Source organism: Schistocerca cancellata, chromosome 1 (genome assembly GCF_023864275.1).
Source record: "Schistocerca cancellata isolate TAMUIC-IGC-003103 chromosome 1, iqSchCanc2.1, whole genome shotgun sequence".
Lineage (NCBI taxonomy): Eukaryota > Metazoa > Arthropoda > Insecta > Orthoptera > Acrididae > Schistocerca > Schistocerca cancellata.
Window position 1 is genome coordinate 551,822,608 of NC_064626.1, and position 24,224 is coordinate 551,846,831.

Genomic DNA, 24,224 nt, shown 5'->3' on the forward strand with positions numbered 1-24,224 from the left:
ACAGAACAACTTTGCATAAAATTATCTCTGAAAAATTGCAATTTCAGAAATTGTGCACATGTTGGGTCCCAGCCTGCTTACTGAGAAACACAAGATGGAAAGCATGGCTTGTGCTCTTGATATTTTGGATCAGTATCATAAGGAAGGTGATCAATTTTTAGAGAAAATTGTCATACAGGACAAGATGTGGCAAGTGTTTTCAACAGATGATGAGGCATAAGAAACACTTAAAACTGGTTATCCTCACATGCAGCACCCATCCATGACTTAAGGGAACTAAAGCTTGTAGAACATTATCATAAACGTTTAAACAAATATGGAAACTATATAGAAAAATAGAGGAACATGTAAAGGGACACACACACACACACACACACACACACACACACACACAGGGAAAATCATGCATGCAATTTCAATATATTGTATGAGCAAATTGAGATAACCCTACCAGAAATTGTTTATTTTTATGAATTAAATGGGGAAATTTTTGTACCTGCACTGTCATAGGCTGCAATGCAGTATATATAAACTTATGCAAAGTTGATACAGTAGAAAAAAACTGAAAATAATATCACTTACCCGCAAAAAACAACATATGCTGAAAGTTATATGCGATCTTTGGTTTCCTGCCTAGATTTAAAAGGAATGACAGAGGATAAATGTTTACTGCACGACCCACCATTGCACATAGCTGAATCGCGTTAAGTAAAAACATGTCACTGCAGAACAGTATTATTACAAATAAAAGCTGTTAGCAAGCCACAATAAAGCTTCATGTAACAACAGCTTTCCGAATTTGTTACATCCCTTCTATTTACTATTCTTAAACCATGTGGACTAAAGTCCCTTTGCCACTCAGTGAATGTACTCTTGGATCACTTACGATTATTCATCAATGTAATGCATGTTCTTACAAATAATATGAAAGAGAAACTCATATTTATCCAAATACCATATTTTCAGCAAAAAAAGGATACAAATCCCACAATGATGAATCCAGGATCAAAATGGTGTTTTGGGAATGTGAACATAGAAACACCTATGTATACAAATATAAAATTTTCAGCAAGAAAGTTGAGCAGTTCAAACAACTTCTTTGTCCTTGTTCGAGAGTCTACGGACAAATTGTTGTAGGTATAATGTGCTTGACAGATTCCACAAAACAGGACAGCCACAATACCTGAAACAGTAACATTCCTCCTACAGACAGTAATAAATGATTATTTTGACATACAACTGAGACAAAGAGACATTTCATACAATTAGAGAATGAATTTTGTTTTCAGTTCAATTATATATCTCACATCCATTGTTCATAAGATATGCTCAAAATGGCTGACCAGTTAAGAACTCTACTTTTCAAGGACTCTTTTTACCACGTCTAAGAACAATCTGAGGAGCACACTGACAGTAATGTTATTAATCTCCCTTGTGTTAATCTTTAGTTTTGCTAGTGTGTGTGGCTTCTTTTTATAGATCAAATCCTTGATTTTTGACTGTTCATGTATCCGCTGAAGTGAATGAAACACAATCCAGCTCTGTGATTTCATGGATGTAACAAATGACCAAAACCACGTACAGTAAACTAGACCTCTTTCTTTATCTGGCATCTTAATCCCTGCATACTAGAAACTGCACTGCACTAACTTCTGCACTGCTTTGTGAGCACTACTAAATGAAGTATGAGACTGGACATATAATCTCCAACGTTTTGAAGGTGAATACAGCACCACATTCCTCATGTCAATTTAGTGCCTCCACATTCTCGGAATACAAAGGAATCTCCTTATTGTTGGACTGTTCACCACTACATAATATTTTCCACGGAACATGTCTACAACATGTAACACATGAACGACTGGCAAAATGCTGTATAACAATGAAAACTTGCCACTATTGTGCGAACGACGTGTTTACCAAACAACAAACTGCACAATATTGCATATGTCATATGACCTATACCCCTTCCATTGACACCTTCATTTTCCGCCATTAATACAGGCGATAATATCTTGCCCTGGTCATTTATTTTCATGTGTGTGACTTTCCAATCACATTGTGTAGCACTTTCCTCTTTTTCTCCTAAGTTTTATGTCACTTAGTTGCAGTTTCCTGTACAAGTTCCCCTGACTGACTGAAGAAAGAACAGTACCAATTAAACACAATATAGGTCTCCATAAATGCTTTTATTTTATCCAAATGTGACACTTACCTTATTTAGCCCAATTTAATACAGAACATACCTGTGAGGTCAGATGCCTCTGCGATAAGAAACGTGCTGTATGACATCAGCACAAACAAAGCTGATTCCAGGAGAGGAAAATCCCTCACTCTCGTGAACTTGGTCATGTAAACCAATTAAGGAAAATATTATAACTTTATACAATTGTTCAGATTCTATTAAAACTGAATATTCAAGTTACAGAAAAAACTTATTGGCAATGAAAAAAAGAAATATCATGATTTCATAACAGACAATGCATCTAGGATGAATCTGTCACTCTGCAGTGAAGTACACGCTATAATAAATTTTCCTGGCGGAATAAGAGTGTATGCTGGACTGGGACTACAGTATAGACCTTTGCCTTCCACAGAACTTGCCCTTACATATTTAGTTCTGGAGAATAGATATATTACAGATATCTACAACAAGATTAAAGGACAAGAAGCAGAAAAATCCAAGCACAGAAACTTAAAATTGACAGTAAAAACAGTAAATGTTTAACCAAAACTGAAAACTGCCTCAGAAAATTTAACAATGCAACTGGCTTTCAAACCAATAATAATGTAAGAATGTGGCTACACCATAATATATTGGTCAGAAATGCAATGAAGTTCTGAATTCACATGTGTAAAAATTAACTGTAATGTTTGTGACAGGTACTACATATGACAGATTGGACATGCATCTGATATGAGATACGAAGAGCACACATCTGTAGAACAAGCACATAGTACGGGAATTTTAAATACTGCATCTAAAGGAAGACTACTTCACAAAACAAGGAAAAGATATGAGGGTTGTACCAAAAGCAAGGTTCCCAATAAGCTACAGCCTTAAGGGAAGGTGCTAGGCTAAATCCGACAACAGTGACGTGCGCAGTGGTTCCCCCACTCTCGAGCCCGCCCGTCTACGATTCACTATGTCGCTCAGTGGTGGCTCGGAAGCTGCAAAAGATGGAAGTGTTGTCCGCCAGTCCCGCCAAGTGCGAGGTTCGGGCGGTAATCCTGTTTCTCCACACAAGGAAATCACTGCCCGTGAAGATTCATCAGCAATTGACTAAGGTTTATGGTGAAGAGTGCAAGTCTGTTCAGCACATCCGCAAATGGTGCAGAGCTTTTGCTGAGGGTCATGCGGAAGTTCTTGATGAAGAACAGAGTGGAAGACTGCCGATTTCGGATGCGATTGTCCAGAAGATCAACAGTGAGCTGCTCAAAGATCGGAGGGTCACAGTCCGTGAACTTGTTGAACGCATTCCTGAAGCTTCCCGTGGCACAATTGAAAGAACTTTAACAGAAATGTTGGGTTATCACAAGGTATGTGCTCACTGGATTCCCTGGATGCTGACTGATAGACAGAAGGAGCAACGCCTTGACTGTGTTCGCAAGTTTCTTCCACAATGTGAGGGGGGAGGCAACAAGGAGAAGTTGTTGGACTCTATCGTCATGGGAGATGAAACATGGGTGTTTCATTACACAGACAAAGACTATGGGCCAGGGCAATTCTAGTGCATAAAAGATGCAGAAATGTAAGTCTGTATAAAAATTTGTAATAAAAAAGTTTTAAACCTCAATATCCTTGAACTACATTTTTTGCAATAAATGATCCGTTTTCTAAAAAAAGTACTGATGGTAAAGACATGAAATTTTCACAGCACACCTAGTGTGAGATTCAACACATGAACTAGAATAATTAAAATACCCTGAGTTGTTTTTTTATGTTCATTTATTTACAAAATTCTGTCAAAAAATTGAGTGTTAAAAAAAAAAAAAAGATAACATGTCGAACAATACAATTTCAGCAATAATTCTAGTTCAGTGTATCTAGAAAGGTGTGGTCAATAATTATGGAAAATTGTAAGTAGGTGTCTTAAAAAGTTTCCACGATAATGGATCACAAAATTCTATAATTTGACATAGGCAGCATAGGACATACAACATCCCCTTAATGAACAAAGTGAGAAAATTTTACTTTGACAGCTTTGAAGAGTTTTTCTCAGCAAAGTGTGTGGTGTGAAAATATGTAGTCTGCAGGATGTGGACAGCCATGTTAGCCATTTCCTGCTAGACTGTTCTTGTGATTGGTAGATACGGCAGGTGACTTCCTTGTAGGTTGTCCATGCACTATTGTGGCAAGATATTGACTGGACTCAATAACAAGTAAACAATGGTCCACATGAAAATTGAGAGCTTTGTACACCAGTAAGCCTACTTATCTTGCCTTTAGTTTTATATGTTGCCTTCTACAGTTCCTTTTGCATATTTTATACTTTTACTTATTAAACCTGTTCTGTTCCAAAAATGCATTATGAATAGCATCACCACTTTTTCTGTGATATGATTTTTACCAGCCACACAATTCTCGAGTTAAAACCAAAATCTTTCAGATTTTACAATGTGAATTACATGTGACTTAGATAATGAGTCCTAATGTAATTTCATATGCATGTGAATGTTATATTTATCTGGTTTTATTAACTGATGTAAGTGGGGCTTGAATAGTGCCATCAGCAAATAATTTCATTCTGTTGTTGTAAGTGTGATGCAGAAGCACAGAAGACGATTTGTATTTTGTGACCATTGCTGTGAAACGTTGCTCTTTAGCAAACTAAACTGGTATGTTTTCTCTAATGTAAATACATTGTCTAGCAGAATTCTGTCTCCGTAATTCTTTTTCATTTCTGATATTAAGTGATTGGCAGTTGAAACAGGTCAAACTTTTTACCAATTTTTGTGATTTTTTTAAGTGAGTGTCAGATTGAGTACTTCATAGACAATGTCTTGTTTCATCAAATCACTTCTTTCACGAAAGAGAAAGTGAATGATAAACAGTAGTATAAGCCAAAAAAAGAATTAGGCCACTTACAATATGGAGTTGACATTTAATTAGAGTAACATAATAATTTTAACGAAGTATAAATAACTGACATGTTATAAATTTATAAATCATACACTAAAAGGATATCAAGGCTGTAATGCATCCCATGACAGTTCCAATCAGGAGAGATAAACTGAAAATCACGAAGAAATCCCCCAATGCTCTAAAGAATGCATCAGTTTCAAAACCTCCTGATCCTGATTGGTACCTTTCTCCATAATTTTGTATAGCTCTGGAAACAAAATAAATTGTTATTTTGTCACAATCATAGAAACTTGAATTGATGTCATGCTGAATGCAACTTTATAACAACATTCTACTCAGTTATCCAATATAAACTCACCCGCTTAAAACAATAGCAACTGCATCATTTAGGACACTTTCACCAAAAACAAGTGCATACAAATTGACATCAACATGAAGGTCGTTGAAAATGGCTAATATTGTCAAAGGATCTGTTGGAGAAATGAGGGCACCAAAGTATAAAGTATCCAAAAACGTGAAACTTGACTTCAGATAGGGTCGCAACTGGATGAAACCATACATCAAAGCACTGTAACAGTTTGAGAACACTATATTCACATACTGTTTTGTATAACAGCCAAAAGTAATTCTAATTTACGTAAAAGTCTAATTTTTAGGCACAAGAAAGGCTGAAAAACATTCTTACCCCACAGCAAACGATGACAGTGTTGTGCCAATCAGTGCGTAAGTCAAAATAGCCCCAAGGTTCCGAAAGAAGTATTTCTGGTTAACAAATAAAAGTATCATGTCAGTGATGTAAAGCAAGTTGAATAAAACTGATTATTCATCGTAGTTATAAGTATAAGGAAATCGTATGTGTTCGTAAGACTTGGAGAAATCACTAGAACATTACAAAATCACGTATGAAGTTTAGTCACAAAGGTTACAGCTGAAATTTGTAGCACAATATCTTTATGCTAGTTTTAATCATCCAATATTTACCTTAAATGACACACAAATATTTGAAACCAGCATATAGTTACTCAATCCTGTTATTTTACGTCCTGCAACAACAGAAACTGACTTATTATTACTGAACTTCAAGATTTTCCTAGAATTTTAAGGTGCTCTTGTTCCTAATAGCACTATATAAAGTGTGGCCAGTGTTTATTTTCAGCAGATATCTCCCACAATACTGGTACCATCTAATATACTGCCACTGGCTTTTGTGTAATTATCAGCTCTCATAAACAACCCCACTCACTTGAACCATGGACCTTGCTGCTGCGCTGGTGAGGAGGCTTATGTGCCTCAGCAATACAGATAACTGTACTGTAGCTGCACCCACAACGGAGGGGTATCTGTTGAGAGGCCAGACAAACATGTAGTTCATGAAGAGGAGCAGCAGCCTCTTCAGTAGTTGCAAGGGCAACAATATGGATGATGCCTGATCTGGCTTTGAACATCAACCAAAAACGCCTTGCTGTGCTGGTAGTGCGAATGACTAAAAGCAAGGGGAAACTACAGCCATACTTTTTTTCCCAAGGGCATGCACCTCTACTGTGTGGCATCCTCTAAGGTAAAATATTCCAGAGGTAAAACAGTCCCCCCATTCAGATTTACAGGTGGGGACTACTAAGGAGGATACCGTTAACCCTGAGAAACAGAGCTGGTGTTCTATGGATCGGAGTGTGGAATGTCAGTTCCTTTAATCGGGTAGTTAGGGTAGAAAATGTAAAAAGGGGAATGGGAGTTACTGAAGTTTGGTTGCAGGAGAAACAGGACTTCTGTACAGGTTAATACAGAGTTATAAATACAAAATCAAATAGGGGTAATGCAAGAGTAGGTTTACGAATGAATAAGGAAATAGGAACACAGGTAAGCTACTATGAATAGCACATTGAACACATTACTGCAGCAAAAATAGACATGAAGCCCACACCCACCACAGTAGTGCAAGTTTATATGCCAATTAGCTCCACAGATGAAGAGACTGAAGAAATATATGATCAGACACAACAAATTATTCAGACAGTTACGGGACACAAAAATTTAATTGTGGTGGGGGCTGGAATTCGATACGAACTAGTCTGGTAGAATTTTGCACAGAGCATAATTTAATCTTTGCTAACACATGGCTTAAGAATCATGAAAGAATGTTGTGTATGTGGAAGAGACCTGAAGACACTGGAAGGTTTCAGATTGATTATGTAATGGAAAGGCAGAGATTTCGGAACCAGGTTTTACACTGTAAGATATTTCCAGTGGCAGATGCGGACTCTGGCCACAATGTATTGGTTATGCACTGAAGACAAAAACTGAAGAAATTACAATAAGATAGGAATTTAAGGAGATGGGATCTGGATAAACTGAAAGAACCAGAGGTTGGGAGTTTCAGAAGAAGCATTAGGCAACAACTGACAAGAGCATGGGAAAAAATATAGTACAAGAGGAATGGGTAGCTTTGAGAGATGAAATAGTGAAGGCAGCAGAGGATCAAGTAGGTACAGAGATGAGGGCTAGAAGAAATCCTAGGGCAACATAACACATATTGAATTTAACTAATAAAAAGGGGGAAATATAAAAATGCAATAAATGAAGCAGACAAATGGGAATAAAAATGCCTAAAAAGAAGGATTTTGAAACATATATCATTAGGGAAAATGGGACGGCAGAAAATGGGGACGGCAGAACTAACTGCGGCCATGACAATCAGAGGTGTCACAACCAGTTCTTACCCAGCTTGTACATGCACTGCAACCACTGGTTTACCAGATGCATTACAACCACTGGTTTATCAGCTGTACGCCCCACCAGTATCAGTGACCGGGGAACTAACAACAGGCAAACCTCACCAGAACTGCCATCTTATAAGAGACTGTGCTCGGACTGGGACATGTCAGGCAATGACAATGTATGCCAGCAAGCAAATGCCACTTACAACATAGGTCCAATTTCACCACAACAGTAGGACATTAATATGGCTAATCCCTCCCACTTCATGCCACTCTTCCACCTTAGTAGACATCACCTGGGTCACTTCCAATCCTACATACCAATGCCAGGGGAGAGGGACCTCAGTTTGGGTGGCAGTATTGATATCTTGTCAGAGATAGTCATACAGCTGCACACAGTTTGTCACCAAAGGGTAGCATATCACTGACCACAATCAAATAGGTTAGTAGACCCCGTGACATAATGCTGTTAAAAGACAAACCTTTGACCCGAGTACTTCACATGGTTTCAAGACTCATTACTCTGTTCCATCACATTATCTATTTAAGGGATATACTGAAAACAATTGCCACACTTTCTGTTTTACACGGTTGGATTTCACCTGGACTGACTGTGACCATGCTGTTAGAACAGCTGGGAACTCGTTTGCAGAACGTGACTTTGGCTGTTAACTGCACTCCCACTATTTGTTTATCTGTGTGTTAATGCCTATAGTAATCTTCGTCTGTTGAAATAAATCACAGTGCAGATCTTTCCTTTTTCCTTCTTTAGCAATCTTTCTCTATACATTCTGCAGCATTGGATCCTCTTAATCTTCTTCCAATTTTAAGGTTACACAAAATGTAAGTTTGTGCAGAAAATTGGAATGGTTACACCCACAAATGCTCTGGAATATTCAGTACTTTTTATGACACAGTGTTGGATATATCATCCAAGTTCCACTTCAAAAATACAAGAGACTCAAAATTACATGTAGCACTGTTAACTCCTGTACTTATTAATAAACATCCCCCCCCCCCCCCCCCAATACAAAGAAAATCTGGAGAACAGTAATATCAAGTTGCTCACTTTGTTGTGTAGCTTTCAAACACAGCGAAAATTCAGGTCTTTAACAGCAAAGCTATTTGAAAAAACACTATGCAATACAAGAGACTACAATGCCATTTAGAGGTAATGTTATGAAGAAAACAGAACTTACCCTTTTCAAGCTATAACCAGCATGAAAAATGATTGGTGGTAATATAATATTGAAAAATATTTCTGGATCAAATGTAGCCTGAAACAGACAATGCATGGGATTATTTTTCCAAGTGACTAGGAACAATATCTAGATTTAAAGTTGATAAGACAATTTTATTACTAAAGTGGACGATTAGGTAATTACTAATGGAGCAGTAGCACAGCTGACTATGGAATTTAGCAAATAACAAATCTGCCAGAAAAAATAACATCAAATTTGGCACAGAACTGAATTTTTCAAAAAACACTGAATTTGGCAACAAACAGCATGACACTGCACATGGAAAAAATAACACAGAATGTGGGGGGAAAAAAAGAACAAGGAAGAAAGAAAGAAAGAATCTGGCAAGGCAAAAAATAATAATGAATTTAGCAAATAAAATTTCAACAAATTTGGCAAAATAAACAACACTGAAGTGGCAAAGAAACAGCAATGAGTTTGGCCAAAATACGGCATTGAATGTGGCAAAAAAATACAAATTTGGCAAAAATTGCAACTAATCTGGCAAAAAAGTAGTACCCAATTTGGCTACAAAATAAAATAATTTCTTCCTATTCCTCTCTGTTCCGTATGGAAGATTTTTGGACAATATAATTCCTCTTGTCCTGGTATATTTCTGCATGACAAAGTCTGTGCATTCAGCATTGAAATTTTGCTGTGAATTACTTACACATCAATTGCGTTCAAACTTAAACTGATTCCTCCCTGTAACTAATAAACTCCACAATATTTTTATTGTTTACTTCTGTGTGCATGACCTGCTGATTTGCATCTCATTGTCCGATCCCACTGTAGATGATCATTAACTCTGGTCATTCGTATGACCTATAGCAAGCAGATATAATCTACGGGGATGAAAGCAGTCCTCAAGTGCAGTTTGAGAGAGGAAACGTCCAACAGGAAGTCCTCTACACTGCTGGGACTAGACAGTTAAAGCAGCAGCTGACTGCTACCAACAGAAGACAATTCCAAAAAGTACTTATGACATGAACATCAAATTTGATGTTCCTCATAATTTACATCCTATTACAGATGAATTTTGTTATTTCATACCAAGGCAGTACATTTTCACTGCTAATACTCATTTCTTGGAGAGAGGAAAAAAAAAAAAAAAGAATCCTGATGTACAGATTGCAGCTAAAAGATGTGTTGTCTCCTATTAGCACACTTCAACTTGGCAGAATGGCTTTGAGTCATCAAGCACAGATATGAACGGAACTTTAACAGGAATTTTAACCACCTTCGAGTGTCCTGAGGCAATAAATTATAGCTACTCCAGAAATAACAAGAGTTAACTGCACACTGGTTGTAGGTATTGCAATGAGTTTGTGTGTGCCCAGAAATCAAAGTACAATCACAATCTGGATTATATTCAACAAGATAACATTCCACTATTGAAGGTACGAAAATCTGCTGTCAAAATTTTTATTTACAAAACATCTACAAAATTATAGTACATATACTGGGTATTCTGTAGCCAAATGATTATAAACAAATATTCTGTAAAAGTCTCTCTAAAATGTAGAGTGGCAGATACATACCTTAAGTTCAATTTCACTGTCATCAACATCAATTTCTCCTCTGAATGTATAGGCATACGTCTTGTTTGGAACATTTGGTGACCCTCCTTTGTTTGGAAAACGTAGCCATAAGGAATCCGGAGGCAAAGACAGATTATATTTGTCTTTCTCAGGTACAACAGTCATGTGTACAACAGAACTGGCATTTCCAGCATATCGTATAAGAGCTCCCACAATAAGGCCTTGAAAGAAAAAAAGGATGCTTTCAGTTCCAATCAGTATGAGACAGCACTATGTTTTCAACATTTTATTGTATGGAACTGGGGACCTAGAAATGACGGAGAGGCTTCGTCCCTGCCATAGCCCGCAGTGGTTCACAACCCAACAACAGGCTACAGCAGTCCACTTCACCCCACCGCCGTCCCTCACCGAACCCAGGGTTACTGTGCGGTTTGGCTCCCAGTGGAGCCCTCGGGAATGTCTCGCACCAGATGAGTGTAGCCACAAATGTTTGCATGGTACAGTAATTATGATGTACGCGTACATGGAGACAGTGTTTGGGCAGCAATCGCCAACATAGTGTAACTGAGGCGGAATAAGGGGAACCAGCCTGCATTCGCCATGGCAGATGGAAAATCTGCCTTTAAAACCATCCACAGACTGGATGGCACACCAGACCTCGACACTAATCCGCCAAGCAGATTCGTGCTGGGTATTGGCATGCCTTCCTGCCCAGAAAGTAGTAAATAAGACTGCACGGCTAACCGGTCAGATATGTTTTCGACACAGTAATTTATATAAATTGCACATGTTGCTGGAGTGTTCTGATATTTGGAAAACAAGAATACTTGTCAGCTGAGATCTATGTTTTAGTATTTTTATTTCCTCAATGAGTGGCCTTGACAGAGTCCAGCTGTCATCTACAGATCTTCTGGAAATAATATTACTGTACATAAATTGCACAACTTAATGCACATCAGTGTCCAGAAGAGTCTTAAAGTGCAGGACTGCATTCTGCAGGGCAGAACGAAGCATGTCTGTAGGTATGCTGGCAACCTCTTATGATATTCTGCACTTCCGACAAGCACATGTGTGAATGTTCCCCTAGTAAACCCTCTCTTCAGGTAGACCCACAACCAGAAATTATGGAGTGAGATCAGGTGATCATGCCTGCCAAGCACTTGGAAATGATCGACTTATAATTCGATCGTTTCCAAATGTGTTTCAGAGAACTAGGTGAACTTCATCAGTGATGTGCGGCGGACCCCATTGTTCTTGACAACTGTTGAGTTCAATGTGTCTCCCTTCTGTAGGGCAGGTATGACATGCTGGCGAAGTGTATCACAGAAACACTGGCCAGTCACATTGCATTTCTTTGGTCCTTGAGCACTAACCTGTTCAAAAGAGAATGAGCCAATGATGAACATAGCCGTGAAGCCAAACCACCTGGTGATACTTTCAACATACAGAGGAACTTCATGTACAGTGACTGGAAGTGAAGATCCCCACACCTGGCAATTCTGAACATTCACCTCACTTGTCAGAGAAAAATGAGCTTAGTCTGTCCATAAGATGGTCCCTTGTCAAATTCAATCCTTGCAAGAAAGTGGACAGCCATGTGTCCTGTGGTGGAAGCTTCTTTACGATACAGATTTGTACTGATACCATTTGAAAATGGTTCGAAACACGTTCCATACCATGGACCAAGGGATGTTCAAGTGTCATGACACAACATGCGCACTGCCTGATGATCAGGAATTGTACACTGTGTTGTCTGCCACAGCAACAGCGATTTCATCAACCACCTGTGGTGCAACCTGTCGTCAGCCTCTTCCTGGAGCAAAGCCCAGTTCTCCAGTCGATTCGAACTATTTCATCATGCTCCACACAGCAGTTACAGAAAGAGGACCCTTCAGTAATCCTTTCAGCCAGTGATAACCTCGCAGTGCAGCTGCAGCATTATTGTTTTGATAATAGTGCTTCACCAATAATGCCCTGCTCCTTTAGTCCATGCTCATGTTGACACGTCATGTGCACTGTGACTGGTCAGGTGTGAGACACTATATATCACGATGACAGCACCAGGTGGCCATAGTTGGAACTGGACGGTAGCACTGTGATGCATGTAAATCATGCACCCCATACTCTGGGCAATAATGCTACCAAGTTTGGTACTGATATGTGATTAGTTTCCATGTTATAATGTGTTAAACAGGGAAAGTTTAATTATAACCACCCAGTATATACATATGAGAGCTGGAACTTAAATAGTGGCCAGTTTTGTGTAAAACCTGTTGCCAGCGATGTGAAAGGCACAGTATACCGTTAGCAGAGCCTGTTCAATTGATGGTACGAATGGAGCGGTCTACTGCCTGTTGAATCTCTGGGACAGTTCTGAAGCGAATGCTATGAAGTGGTTCCTTCATCTTCGGAATCAAATCAACATCACAAGAACTTAAGTCCGGGGTGTGCATTGATGGTGCAGTACTTTCCAGTCCGATTGACTGAACGGTTTGCGCTGTATGTGCCTGTGCATTGTCCTGCAAAATGATGGGTGTGTTGTGCAGAAAGTGTCGCTGCTTCTTTCCCAAAGCTGGTTGCAGGTGATGCTCCAAAAATGAACAGTAATACTGTGCACTGATGGTCTGCCGTGGAGGAACATAACGCGTTGGGATAACACCATCACAGTCGTACACGAGAATCACCATAACTCTACACCGCTCCATTCGCACCATCAACAGAACAGGCAATTCTAACGGTATACTATGCCTTCTACATCGCTGGCAATGTGTTCTACACAACACTTGTGAGTACTTTGAAGGACAGTAACAGGAGCGAACATGTAACTCTTTTGTATCGGTTGTGAATAAATAGTTGCCAACATTTAAGTTTCAACTCTCATATAAAGAAATGTTTACAGGAGACAGGACATGTGGTTAGTCTTGGTACCATCCTGGCGTTTCCCTGAAATGATTTGGAGAAACTTAATTAGAATGGCCAAACAGAGCATGAACCTTCCAAATCTGAAGCCTGCGTCTTAGCTGTTCAGTCACTGGGAGCATGATGTAGCACATTCCTCATTTACCCAATGCTGATTTCCATGTTATTATTCATGGTATTAAAAAGTTAGTTTTAATTTCCATGTCATCACCGATGTATTTTCCAGTAGATCAACACCGTCCCAACACCATTATCCTTGTCTGACTTGATCTGTAAGTGACTGCTTACACTTGGACAACTAGTACTCCACATGACATGTCCTTGATGTGTACATTATTTTGGAATGATGCTAAGTAACATGACAGTGGTTCCTACAACTATGAGTATGGCAAGGTTGCATGTAACAGAACAACTGTTGCAATCAAATGTTCACTAAATGGAAAAGGAAGATAAACATTATTCTTGCCAGTACATTTCATGAAGAATTCAGATGAATGTTACAAAAAAATTTTTTTCTCTTGCAAATAAGGGATGTTGACAAGAATGATTGACACCCTGAAAGCTACTAAATGGCATAATCACGACTTCAGGAAATTTTCTCAGATGTTCCACTATATACATGATTATTCTCAACCAATACAGAACTTTTCAGAAGAACAGTTAGAACATAACAATATTCACACTATTAAAAAAGAAGAAGAAGAAGAAGAAGAAGAAGAAGAAAAAATGAACTGCCACCCAAGAGAATTCAAGTAGGGTGCTGCATAGAAGGACAACCATCTTAATTCCAAGATACTTTTCCAGACATGCTGCCAAAAGTTTTTTTAAAAAATTAAAAGGGCTGTAAATAGATAATGTATGCTCTAACTAAAGTATAATGAATTCAACAATGAAAAATGGAAACACGTTGGTATACTGCTGTGTGAAGCTTTAACTAAGTATGTCCGCTGGTGTATTATGAAAATGATTGAGATGTCTAGTCTATTTTCTCTTCATGAGTTCTTTCAATGATTTCCTGGTTGGTGGGTATTTCCATTCATTTTATGCACAACAGTGGTCTCCAGCATCATACATCAAATTGTTCAAGAGATGTCTCTTCAATTTTGTCCATTGTCCACATTTCACAGCCATAAAAAGCATCAAACCATTCTGCCCCACTTTTGCATATCTTAGCTTCTCTAAACCTAAATTGTTACTTCGTTTTCTCAAATTTTATTGCTTATGGGCCTTGGAGCAGACTAGTATTTCTGGCTGTTTTGTGTTAATTTTAATCTTATATTCACCTATAACTATTGGATCAATAAATTCTAAGTGTCTTTGAATTTTCTTGATCTGGGACCCCATCCACAGACATAAATGCCTGTATTGTTTCTCTATTTGTTTTGGTACAGTATTTCTTGCACTGATGAATTGAATGTGATTAAGAATTCTAGAACTTATTCTGTGTTACTATTCTTTATTATTTCCGTCTTTTTACTGTATAATTTCATAATTATTCTTGTGTCTCTAAATTATCACTGGTGTATGCTTTACAGAGGTCTTCAAAAGCTATTTAAATTGTTCTAGCATACAGAACACATCCATATGTTGCCTATTATGTTATTTGAGCTCAGTATGTGTTCTAAAATTCTACATGCAATGGAAGCCAAGGATATTGGACAGTAGTTTTGCAGGTCACTTCTGCTACCATTATTGTAGATGAGTGTGACTTTTGCTTTCTTGTAATCACTGGACATAGTTAAAACTACTACTGAAAGAGGAGCTAACTCAGTGGCTAACTTGGGATCTGGCATGGATTCCACTGTAGGTTCTACTGGAGCTTTCTTCAGTTTTAGCAATTTCAGCTGATTCTCAACACTGCTGACATTAATACCTTTAACACTCATCTTTGCAATGGCACAGGAATTAAACTGGGCAGTACTCCTGGATGTTCCTTTATAAACAAACATTTGAAAACAGAGTTCGGCAGTTCTGTTTTTCCTTTGCTACACTCAGTTTCAGCTCATGTCTCTTCAACAAGTATATGAACACTAACTCTGCTAGTACTAACAGCCTTTCCACATGAAAAAGAGTTTCTTTTGGTTTAGTGGGAGGCTGTTCAATAATATTCTGCTATGCTAGTCGAAGGCTTCATCCATCACCCTCTTGATAGCTAAACAACAGCACTCTGCTTTAAATTAATAGAAGTAGTACAGAGTTGAGGACAGGCGCAGACAAAAGAGAATGAACACTTACCAGTTTTAAGAAGAAATCCTATGATGGGCTAGAACACACACACACACACACACACACACACAGCATTTTGTATCTCCTTTACATAACCTATAGTCACTTAACTCGCTGCCCAAATAATTCATACTACTTTTAGTGTCTTTTTTATTTGATTCCCTTAGAATTTATGTAACTACATTACATTTATTTTACTTTTCTTGTTGTTCATCTTATAGCCTCATCAAGACACTACCATTCCATTCAGTCGACCTTCCCATAACTTTGCCACCTCTGACAGAATTACAGTATAAGCAAGTTTAAAATTTTTATTTCTTCCCCATGAACACTAATTCCATTTCCAAATTCTTCCTTAATCTTACTGCCTGATGTCTGTACAGACTGAATAATAGGAGGACATGCGACAACCCTGTCTCACTCCCTGCTCAATTACTGTCTCCATTTCACGTCTTTCATTTCTTGTGACTGCAGTGTAATTTTTGCACACTTGTAGATAACCTTCTGCCAGGATTTTATCCCAAAAACTTCCAAACAGACAGTATGTTCCAGCCAACACATGCTATAAATGTGTTTGCCTTTCTGCATCTGGCTGCCTCTGTAGCCAAGTATCCAGGTTCAATTCCCAGTGCCACATCAGATTTTTTCTGAAAAGGAGAGGTCTCCAGTGATGAGATCAACTTTTTGAAACCATCTATACCGTTACGTAGATAAATCCGGAATTTTACATGGCACTTAAGAAAGTAGTATTTTGTAAGAGCAGTTCTGTGGAGTAGTGCAGAAGGCTGTGGTTCCAAATCTTATCAAGGGCTTTAATTTTTCTTTTTCTTTTTAATCTTTATCAAAATGACTGATCATTATTTTTATTTAGTTTATAATGATTATGAATGTGCATTTAATTATATTTATCACAATACTTTGAAATTCTGATCTGTCTTTTAAAAATAAGACGAAATAATTTACTTATAGCAATTGGGTAATGGTGTCAACAATGTATTTTTTGTTACAGGATGTACAGGTTTTTGGATGGTAATCATCATACAGACATTTAAAACAGCCTAAATTGCTATTGCACTACTGACAAAAATAATGCAGATGAAGGTTTAAACAGAACAATAAGTAAAACCAAATTCAAGTGAAATGAGGAATAGAAATAATGAATGCAGTAACAAGGACGAAAAAATGGCATAATGAAATGATGGAAACTAAATCAAAATTAATACCTAAGGTTAATTAAAATCACATGAACAATAGGAAGAAAAATGAGAGCAAATGAAGAAGTTAATGTAATAATTAAAATGATGTGACAATGGAACAGAAATAAAAGTTACATTTACACCAATTAACTGAATAAAAATAGCTATCAAAGTTGTTGCAATAAAAAATTAAAAATTCAAACTCACAACCATCTATACGTTGGAGGTCTTATCCCATCCATTACTCCACACAGCCACTCAATATAAGACTTTCTTAACATTACTGAACATCACATAAAATTCCGAATTTCTTTTTGGTTGATTATTCGCAAATAAGGGCCCACCATGGTGAATGGCTGTGGTGTGTAATATCTGGGATCTTAACCTACATCACCATACAGATGGTTCTAAAAAGTTGATCCCACCATTGGGAAACTCTCCTTGTGAGCTAGGGAGCTCAGAAACTGGGTCCAGTCACTTCATGAGACTACATGAGAAGCACCTTCAATAAAGAAGCAGCAGCATCACCAGGATTCATCTACTGGCAATAATGGCTGGTGGGACTGGCGACATGCGGATCACACATCCCACAACCATAGAGCGCTCCTCGTATTGCCTAGTACGCAGCAGTTAACGAGTCGGTAGAGGCCTACGGCCTAATCTGTGAGTGATATTCACTTTTTATTTCACCTTTCATCAAAATATTTCTACATTAAGTCATAAAATCAGTATTGACAAGCGCATTTCATTTTTCTAGAACTCAAACAGATCTTCCACTAATTTTTCTTTTCTTCCGTAAATAATTTGTGTCAGTACTTTGCCACCATAAATTATTAAACTAATAGTACAGTAATAACAACACCTATCAGCAACAGTCTCTTTTTTAGGAATTGGAAAATATATTATTCTTGAGTCTGAGGTTATTTCACCTGTCATACATGTCCCATATACCAGGTGAAACTATTCTGTCATTGTTGCTTCCCAACAGTCTTAAAAGTTTGTGGAAATGTCATCTAGCCCAGGTACTTTGGTTCAACATATGTCCTTCAGTGTTTTTCCAACTGTTCTCACAGTATGACACTGTCCATTTCATCTTCATCCACTTCACTGTCCAGACTATTGCCAATAGGTTTCTTTTATTTATTCCTATATATCTGAGCCACTTAGATTAAAAAAGGATTAAGAGAGAGGGTTAAGATAGGGAGATGGTTTATCATAATTGCTTTTCAACTATGCAGTCAAGTATTTGATGCGGAAATAACACAAGGAAAATCCTAAAAACATAACAATTGGAACAAAGATAGGTCAAATAAACGTAAATTGTTTGGGATTTGCAGATGATTTAGCATTACTAGCTAAAAACATTTAAGAAGACAGAAATCAAATAACATTCCTAGAAACTACTGCCCAAAAAATAGGAGTCCAGATAGGTCTGTCACTTGAGAAGGTTGAGATAATGTTAACACGTCCACTAGTAATCAAGCACATAACTATCAATAACAAGAAAGTAAAAATAATGAAACAATTCAAATACCCACGAGAAATTTTAACATGCTACTTGTACAAGAAAGCTACATGACAAGTAAGAACTAACAAAATGACAAAAAGCGCAAAAATTAACATGATCTCCATACTATAAAAATGTCTATCAATCAAAAATAAATTAAAACATTAGAAGTTGGTGATTCAATCAGAGGTGACATACAGAAGTGAAACTCTTTCCAAAGTCACCCAGAAAAATTGAATCGAAAAAACCCTAAAAGTACAGAGTAGACTAGCTAGAACACGCATAAATCAGAAATACGAAGAAGATGGACAATCAAGCGTAGTGCCAAATGAAGTGGTGTACAGTGAACTGGAGCCCATTACAGATACTATATGGAAAAAACATCTCTTTTTCTGGTCACGTTATGAGGCCACCAGAAACCAGATCATCAAGAAAAATTATAAGAAACTTTGGAACATTAGAATGAACAAGTAGGATAGATAAAGGAAATCAGGGAGAATATGAAAGAGCTACAGTTAACCCTGGGCAGAAAATTTAAGGAAACTGAGAAAAATAAACATAAGATTTAAACCAAAAACAGACAAACAACCAACAATAAAAAAGGTATTTACAGACGAGCAATGACAAAACACATTAGGACGAATGACAAGATACTGGATGATTTGGAAACAAAATCTATCGAGGAAGATGACCAGAAAATGATTGACTGAAGGGTCCAATGAGGACGTAAAAGCAGCAGAATAAGAAGAAAGAAGAAGAATCCTATATATTCCTTCCACCTTTCATCCTTCCCATTGTTGCTTCATACTGGCTTTCCTCTTAGCTGTTGTTCATTCTATTGTGATTTTCTTTTCTAGGAAGATTTATTTAAGTTTCCTTTGTTGCAGCATCAAGCTCATTCAGTCTCTCACAGCCAGCCAAGGAGTATGCGGGTCAGCAACAGACATAAGCCTGCAACCGGATGTGGCAATAATGCTGATGTACGTTCTGTAACACAGAGTTCTCTTATTAACAGCGGATGAGACTGTTACATGCTGTGGCACCCGCATTTCCAAAGCCGAATACATGACAGAAACCTATCTCGTTATACCCCCAGCTGGAGTGAGAATATATGAAGGAATTTATGGCATAATGGCGTCAGTCAGATTCTGACAAAAATGAGTTAAATACTATGTTATGTAGTATATGCTGCACTCTTTTGTAGGGCACAGTGATGCATGTTTTTGTATGCACAATAACATCACAGCTGGCACCCCAAGTTCTATTGGGAAATGGTTTGTACAATAGACGTTGTAGCAAAGCAAAGCAGTCTGGCTTGCACCACAGTACCATGAAACAAAATAAGATTTTCTGTTCCACCACTGGGAAGCTTACCCTTCTTTATCACCACCATTACCACCACACAGAAAAGTTTGTTTTATCATCTTCAAAACTAGTTTCAGACAAGGTTATATTGTTTTATTGTTGTCTAAGCTGTTAGCATGATTAACTGGCAGTTGTTATTGATGCTTGAGCTTATGTTCATAGTAATATGAATAATGCAGAAAGAGTTACAGTAATCATGAATGAAGAGGGAGAAATATTGGATTCTGCTTCAGGATGCAATACATCTGAAAGTGAGTCTAATGAAGAAGATGAGCAACAGAAATCATATGGAAGAAAATGACAGAGACAAAAGGAAGACAGGAGATGAAACTGAAAAGGAATCTATGTAAAGCATACAGTACCAGAAAATGTAAAACAGTTCCTGTTAAAATATTTTGTAAAGATGATCACTACAGTAGACTACAATTTGCTTCAAAAATAAGTGAAGAAGAAAAGAATGGAATTTTTTTTATAGTTTTTGAAAAATGATGTCTTCTAACTCTCAAAATGCCTACCTATGCGGACTCAGACAGAATCTCCTGCAGCAAGACGACCACAAAAAGGATATTGTCCTCCAAAGACTTGTATTAACAAATACTATTTACATGTTCAGAATTACTCAGTTAAAGTCTGTAAGAATATTTCCTGAAACTTTTCAAATTTCTGATGACAGATGTCTTGATGTACAAAACTAGTGAATTAAAGCGTCCAGTCTCTTGGCTACAAATTCAGTGGTTGCAGCATAGAAGATTTGAACCTACAATGGTACATTACAAGACAACTGTGAATGCTGATATGGAATTTTTCATCTCGGATATACAAACAGGAAAGAAGGGACATCAGTCCAGCTCAAAAGTATAAAATAGGAACCACTACTGTGAAATACAAACAGTCAGTAATCTGAAGAAAAAGGACATGTTAGACTTGTTACCATACATTGCTCTTGATCACCATGTAACTTCTGAGGCCAAAGACGTCAGATATATTTTTATGTTAATTCAAACTGAAATTTATGTAATTTATACAAAATTCTGATGATGCTATTAATATTACTACATTTTATTGTGCTGAAGTATTGGTGGCTCACAGTGATATTGTTAGTTAAAACAGAAACTCACAGAATTTATAATAAGTATGGTGATAATATTACTACATTTAATTTATCATCCAATATTAATACTATCCCTTATTATACTCAATATACCTGTACATACTCCTATTAAACTTCCCTGATTTTTCTGTGCAATGTTTCACGAAAGTTCAATTCCTCAAAATGAGCAAAATTGACTTACACCATTATGCCGTAAACCCCTTCGTATGCTGCTACATCAGCTGCAGTGGGCTTCTGTCGACACTGTGCATTTGACAATCATAGTCTCTGGTCCATTGGTCAGTCAAATGTGTGGCCAAACTGTTATGGTCTTGTCTATCAGCATCATCAATCAGGAGAAGCTGCTGGTCTATGAACCATCAGCTAGCCCTGACGGATCTGGCCTTCAACCTGGATCCACAGAGATAAGAACACTCAGTGGGTGCCATCACCTGACATGTCATCCAGTCTTTGCCTCAGGCCACGTGCAATGTATTCAAGCCCAATCGCAAGGTCTTGCAGCAGAGCTGACATCCAACATGCATCAGCAAGTGTGCCATCAACACCAGCTGCTGTTGCCCCACCACGGCATTCTGCTGCTTCTGTGTACTTCCTCACTACATGCTATCTTCAGCTATTGTGCCACAACCATCCACCTTCTGTATGAAGGCATCAAATAATAAAGGTTGTTGTCATTGTGTACTTAGGGTTGGATTTCACAGTTTTCTGCACACACCACTCTAGAGTTAAAAATGATCTTCCTCCAATACTGGCATCTGACAACTGCGACACTGGTGTCAGGTGTGCCAATACCTATGAGCAATATCACGGGGTGACAATCTGCAACAAAACTTCAACTTGTTGAGTGGAAATGATTATTTTGCATGTGGTAGAGTTAGACACACAATATTCAAACACCTGAACAGGCAAGCCTGGACATTATGCTGGGGAATGTATGGAATGGTCACATTTAGTGGTCAGATGTAACAATTAGGATGTTCAGTGGCAGGAAATAGGATTGTGGTGTCGATGTGGTTACTTTCCTGTTGTATTTTTCCTTATATTGTGAACGCAGGCTTTGCAACGAACTAACCAGAGGTGGAGAAGGTTATCACCACGCAGGTAATTTGGACCTTATTCAGTCAGATGGTGCAAATGCAGTCAGACAATATGCTGCAGCACATGGGGGTTGGATGCATTGAGAAAGGGTAGGACAGATCAGTTCTTGTCCAGAAAATCAGTATCCATTGAGAATTAGTACTGCTACTCTAGACTCTACTTTCTCACGCAAGGCAGGGCAGGATGTGTCACAGGCAATCGGCTAACAGCAAAAAAGGTGGGGTATTGGTTGGAGGAACAGCTTTTAAATATGTCCATATTAAGTTTGCTGGGGGATGTTGAGGCATGCATAATGGTTTACAAGGAGTTAAGGAATACACTCAAATTTGACATTCCAAAAGCAGGCTTGGTGCAGCAACACAGGAGACAAAATAAGTGTAGGTGTTACAGGGAACAACAGAACATTGAACAATGTGTCACAAGAACAGGAGCAGTTCATCAAAAACTTTGTGTACAGGATTAGAAAGTTATAGTCAGCAGATACAAGTTGATACAAAATGACAATACCCAAATTCACGACAGAAAGGAAATTTTTACCATGGGATGTGCATGTTACATAAAAGGAGAAACAGGTCACGAATGGCAGGAATACTGTGAACCACAATGTAAGAAATTCAAATGACTTTGGTATCCAGATAGGACTGCAGACAAAAGTCTAACAGGGGCCTGACAGGTGGACACAGGGTAGGACTGTTAACTCACGGTTACAACACCAATGGGGCCACCACACCCACTGTGCAGCACTCCCAGTAAATGTATGCACAGCCAAAACATGTGTAGTGATGGAATTTTGCTTTGATAACTTAGCTGATGGAAGACCATAAGTTTTTATTGGAAATGGGTTCGCAGGTGTCTGTGGCAAGTTTGGAAATCATGATGTAGGTTAAGTGCAGTGGAAGGAAACGACATCATTTCACTTGGTTCATCACTGTTAGGGTTTTAGGTTTGGGCAAGACACTTCCAGGTTGTAGGAAGTTTTGTCTCATACTGATTGATTGATTTGGTGGTAGAGACCAAACAGCGAGGTCATCGGTCTCATTGGATTAGGGAAGGAAGTCGGCCGTGCCCTTTCAAATGAACCACCCCGGCATTTGCCTGAAGCAATTTAGGGAAATAACGGAAAACCTAAATCAGGATGGCCGGACGCGGGATTGAACCGTCGTCCTCCCGAATGTGAGTCCAGTGTGGTAACCACTGTGCCACCTCGCTCGGTGTCTCATACTGACAATGGTTACTTTGCAATCTTTGGGTTAGATTTCTTACTTAAACATCATGCTAAAGTTGACTTAGAACAGTTCATAGTACAGTTCGATGGTACATTGCTCAATTAGCTACTACTGCCAGGAATACCAAACTGACCAAGGCATGCCCCACATGTCATGAAAGTCACCTTGACCATACATGATCACTTAGGATCAACCCACAAAATAAAATATCGCTCAATAAAAGTAAACTATTGAGTGTGAGCATAGGAACTAATTTGCCAGTGAATGTATTATCTTATTGAGCTGTTAGAGGAATAAGGTAAGGCACAGTATTTTGAATGCAGGAGTGCTGTACGTGTACAGGAGTTTGACAGGAAGCAGGTAGTGTCCATTGTGACTGACAATTTTGGGTTCACGGAACTGTACAAAGGACTGATTATCACCAACTTGAGATTTTGCAGGAAAATATTTAGACAGAGCAAAATTCAGACCTGAATATTAAGCAAGTGGCCACTTTACCTGCATTATGGGAGATGGTGGTGCACTTGGGAAACAGAGATAAGACTATGATAGAGCAGTTACTGTTAGAATAAGACCTTCTGCAAAATCTTCATGGGTCTTTGCTAGCAATCCCAATGACAACATAAAATCCTAAATGAAAATAAGCTTACTATGTATCACAAATAATACCATATACAGCATATCTGCAAGCAATGATGGAAGAATTCATCAACTAATAGCTTTGACACAGAATTATTAAGGAGAGTAAGTCTCATGGCACATCCATCGTCCTGAAAAACGTTCACATGGGGCAGACTCCCATCACTTTTGCGATGACCATTGGTACCTTAAAAAGAGTATGGTTACAGGTGCTTATCCAGTTCTATATATAACATAAACTTTGGATAATATGAGGCAACACAGATATTTTCTGTCATTTTCACCCGTTAAAGGTTGCACTAGAGTCTCCCACACAGACAGAATGTATGAATCTGTCAGAACATTATCAGTAGGC

The 24,224-nt window shown here is 38.1% G+C and overlaps 1 protein-coding gene across 1 annotated transcript in view; it reads right to left on the bottom strand.

Annotated features, from left to right (window-relative positions):
* LOC126180377 (sodium/hydrogen exchanger 7) overlaps window positions 1–24,224 on the bottom strand; it is a 156,528-nt gene that overhangs the window by 126,572 nt on the left and 5,732 nt on the right. The window contains exons 2-9 of the mRNA XM_049924689.1: window positions 10,583–10,803; window positions 9,000–9,077; window positions 5,772–5,848; window positions 5,445–5,654; window positions 5,187–5,333; window positions 2,247–2,350; window positions 981–1,183; window positions 583–694 (exon numbers count right to left, since the gene is read on the bottom strand). Of these exons, the coding sequence (XP_049780646.1) occupies window positions 583–694; window positions 981–1,183; window positions 2,247–2,350; window positions 5,187–5,333; window positions 5,445–5,654; window positions 5,772–5,848; window positions 9,000–9,077; window positions 10,583–10,803 (1,152 nt within the window). The remainder of the gene's footprint in view (window positions 1–582; window positions 695–980; window positions 1,184–2,246; window positions 2,351–5,186; window positions 5,334–5,444; window positions 5,655–5,771; window positions 5,849–8,999; window positions 9,078–10,582; window positions 10,804–24,224) is intronic.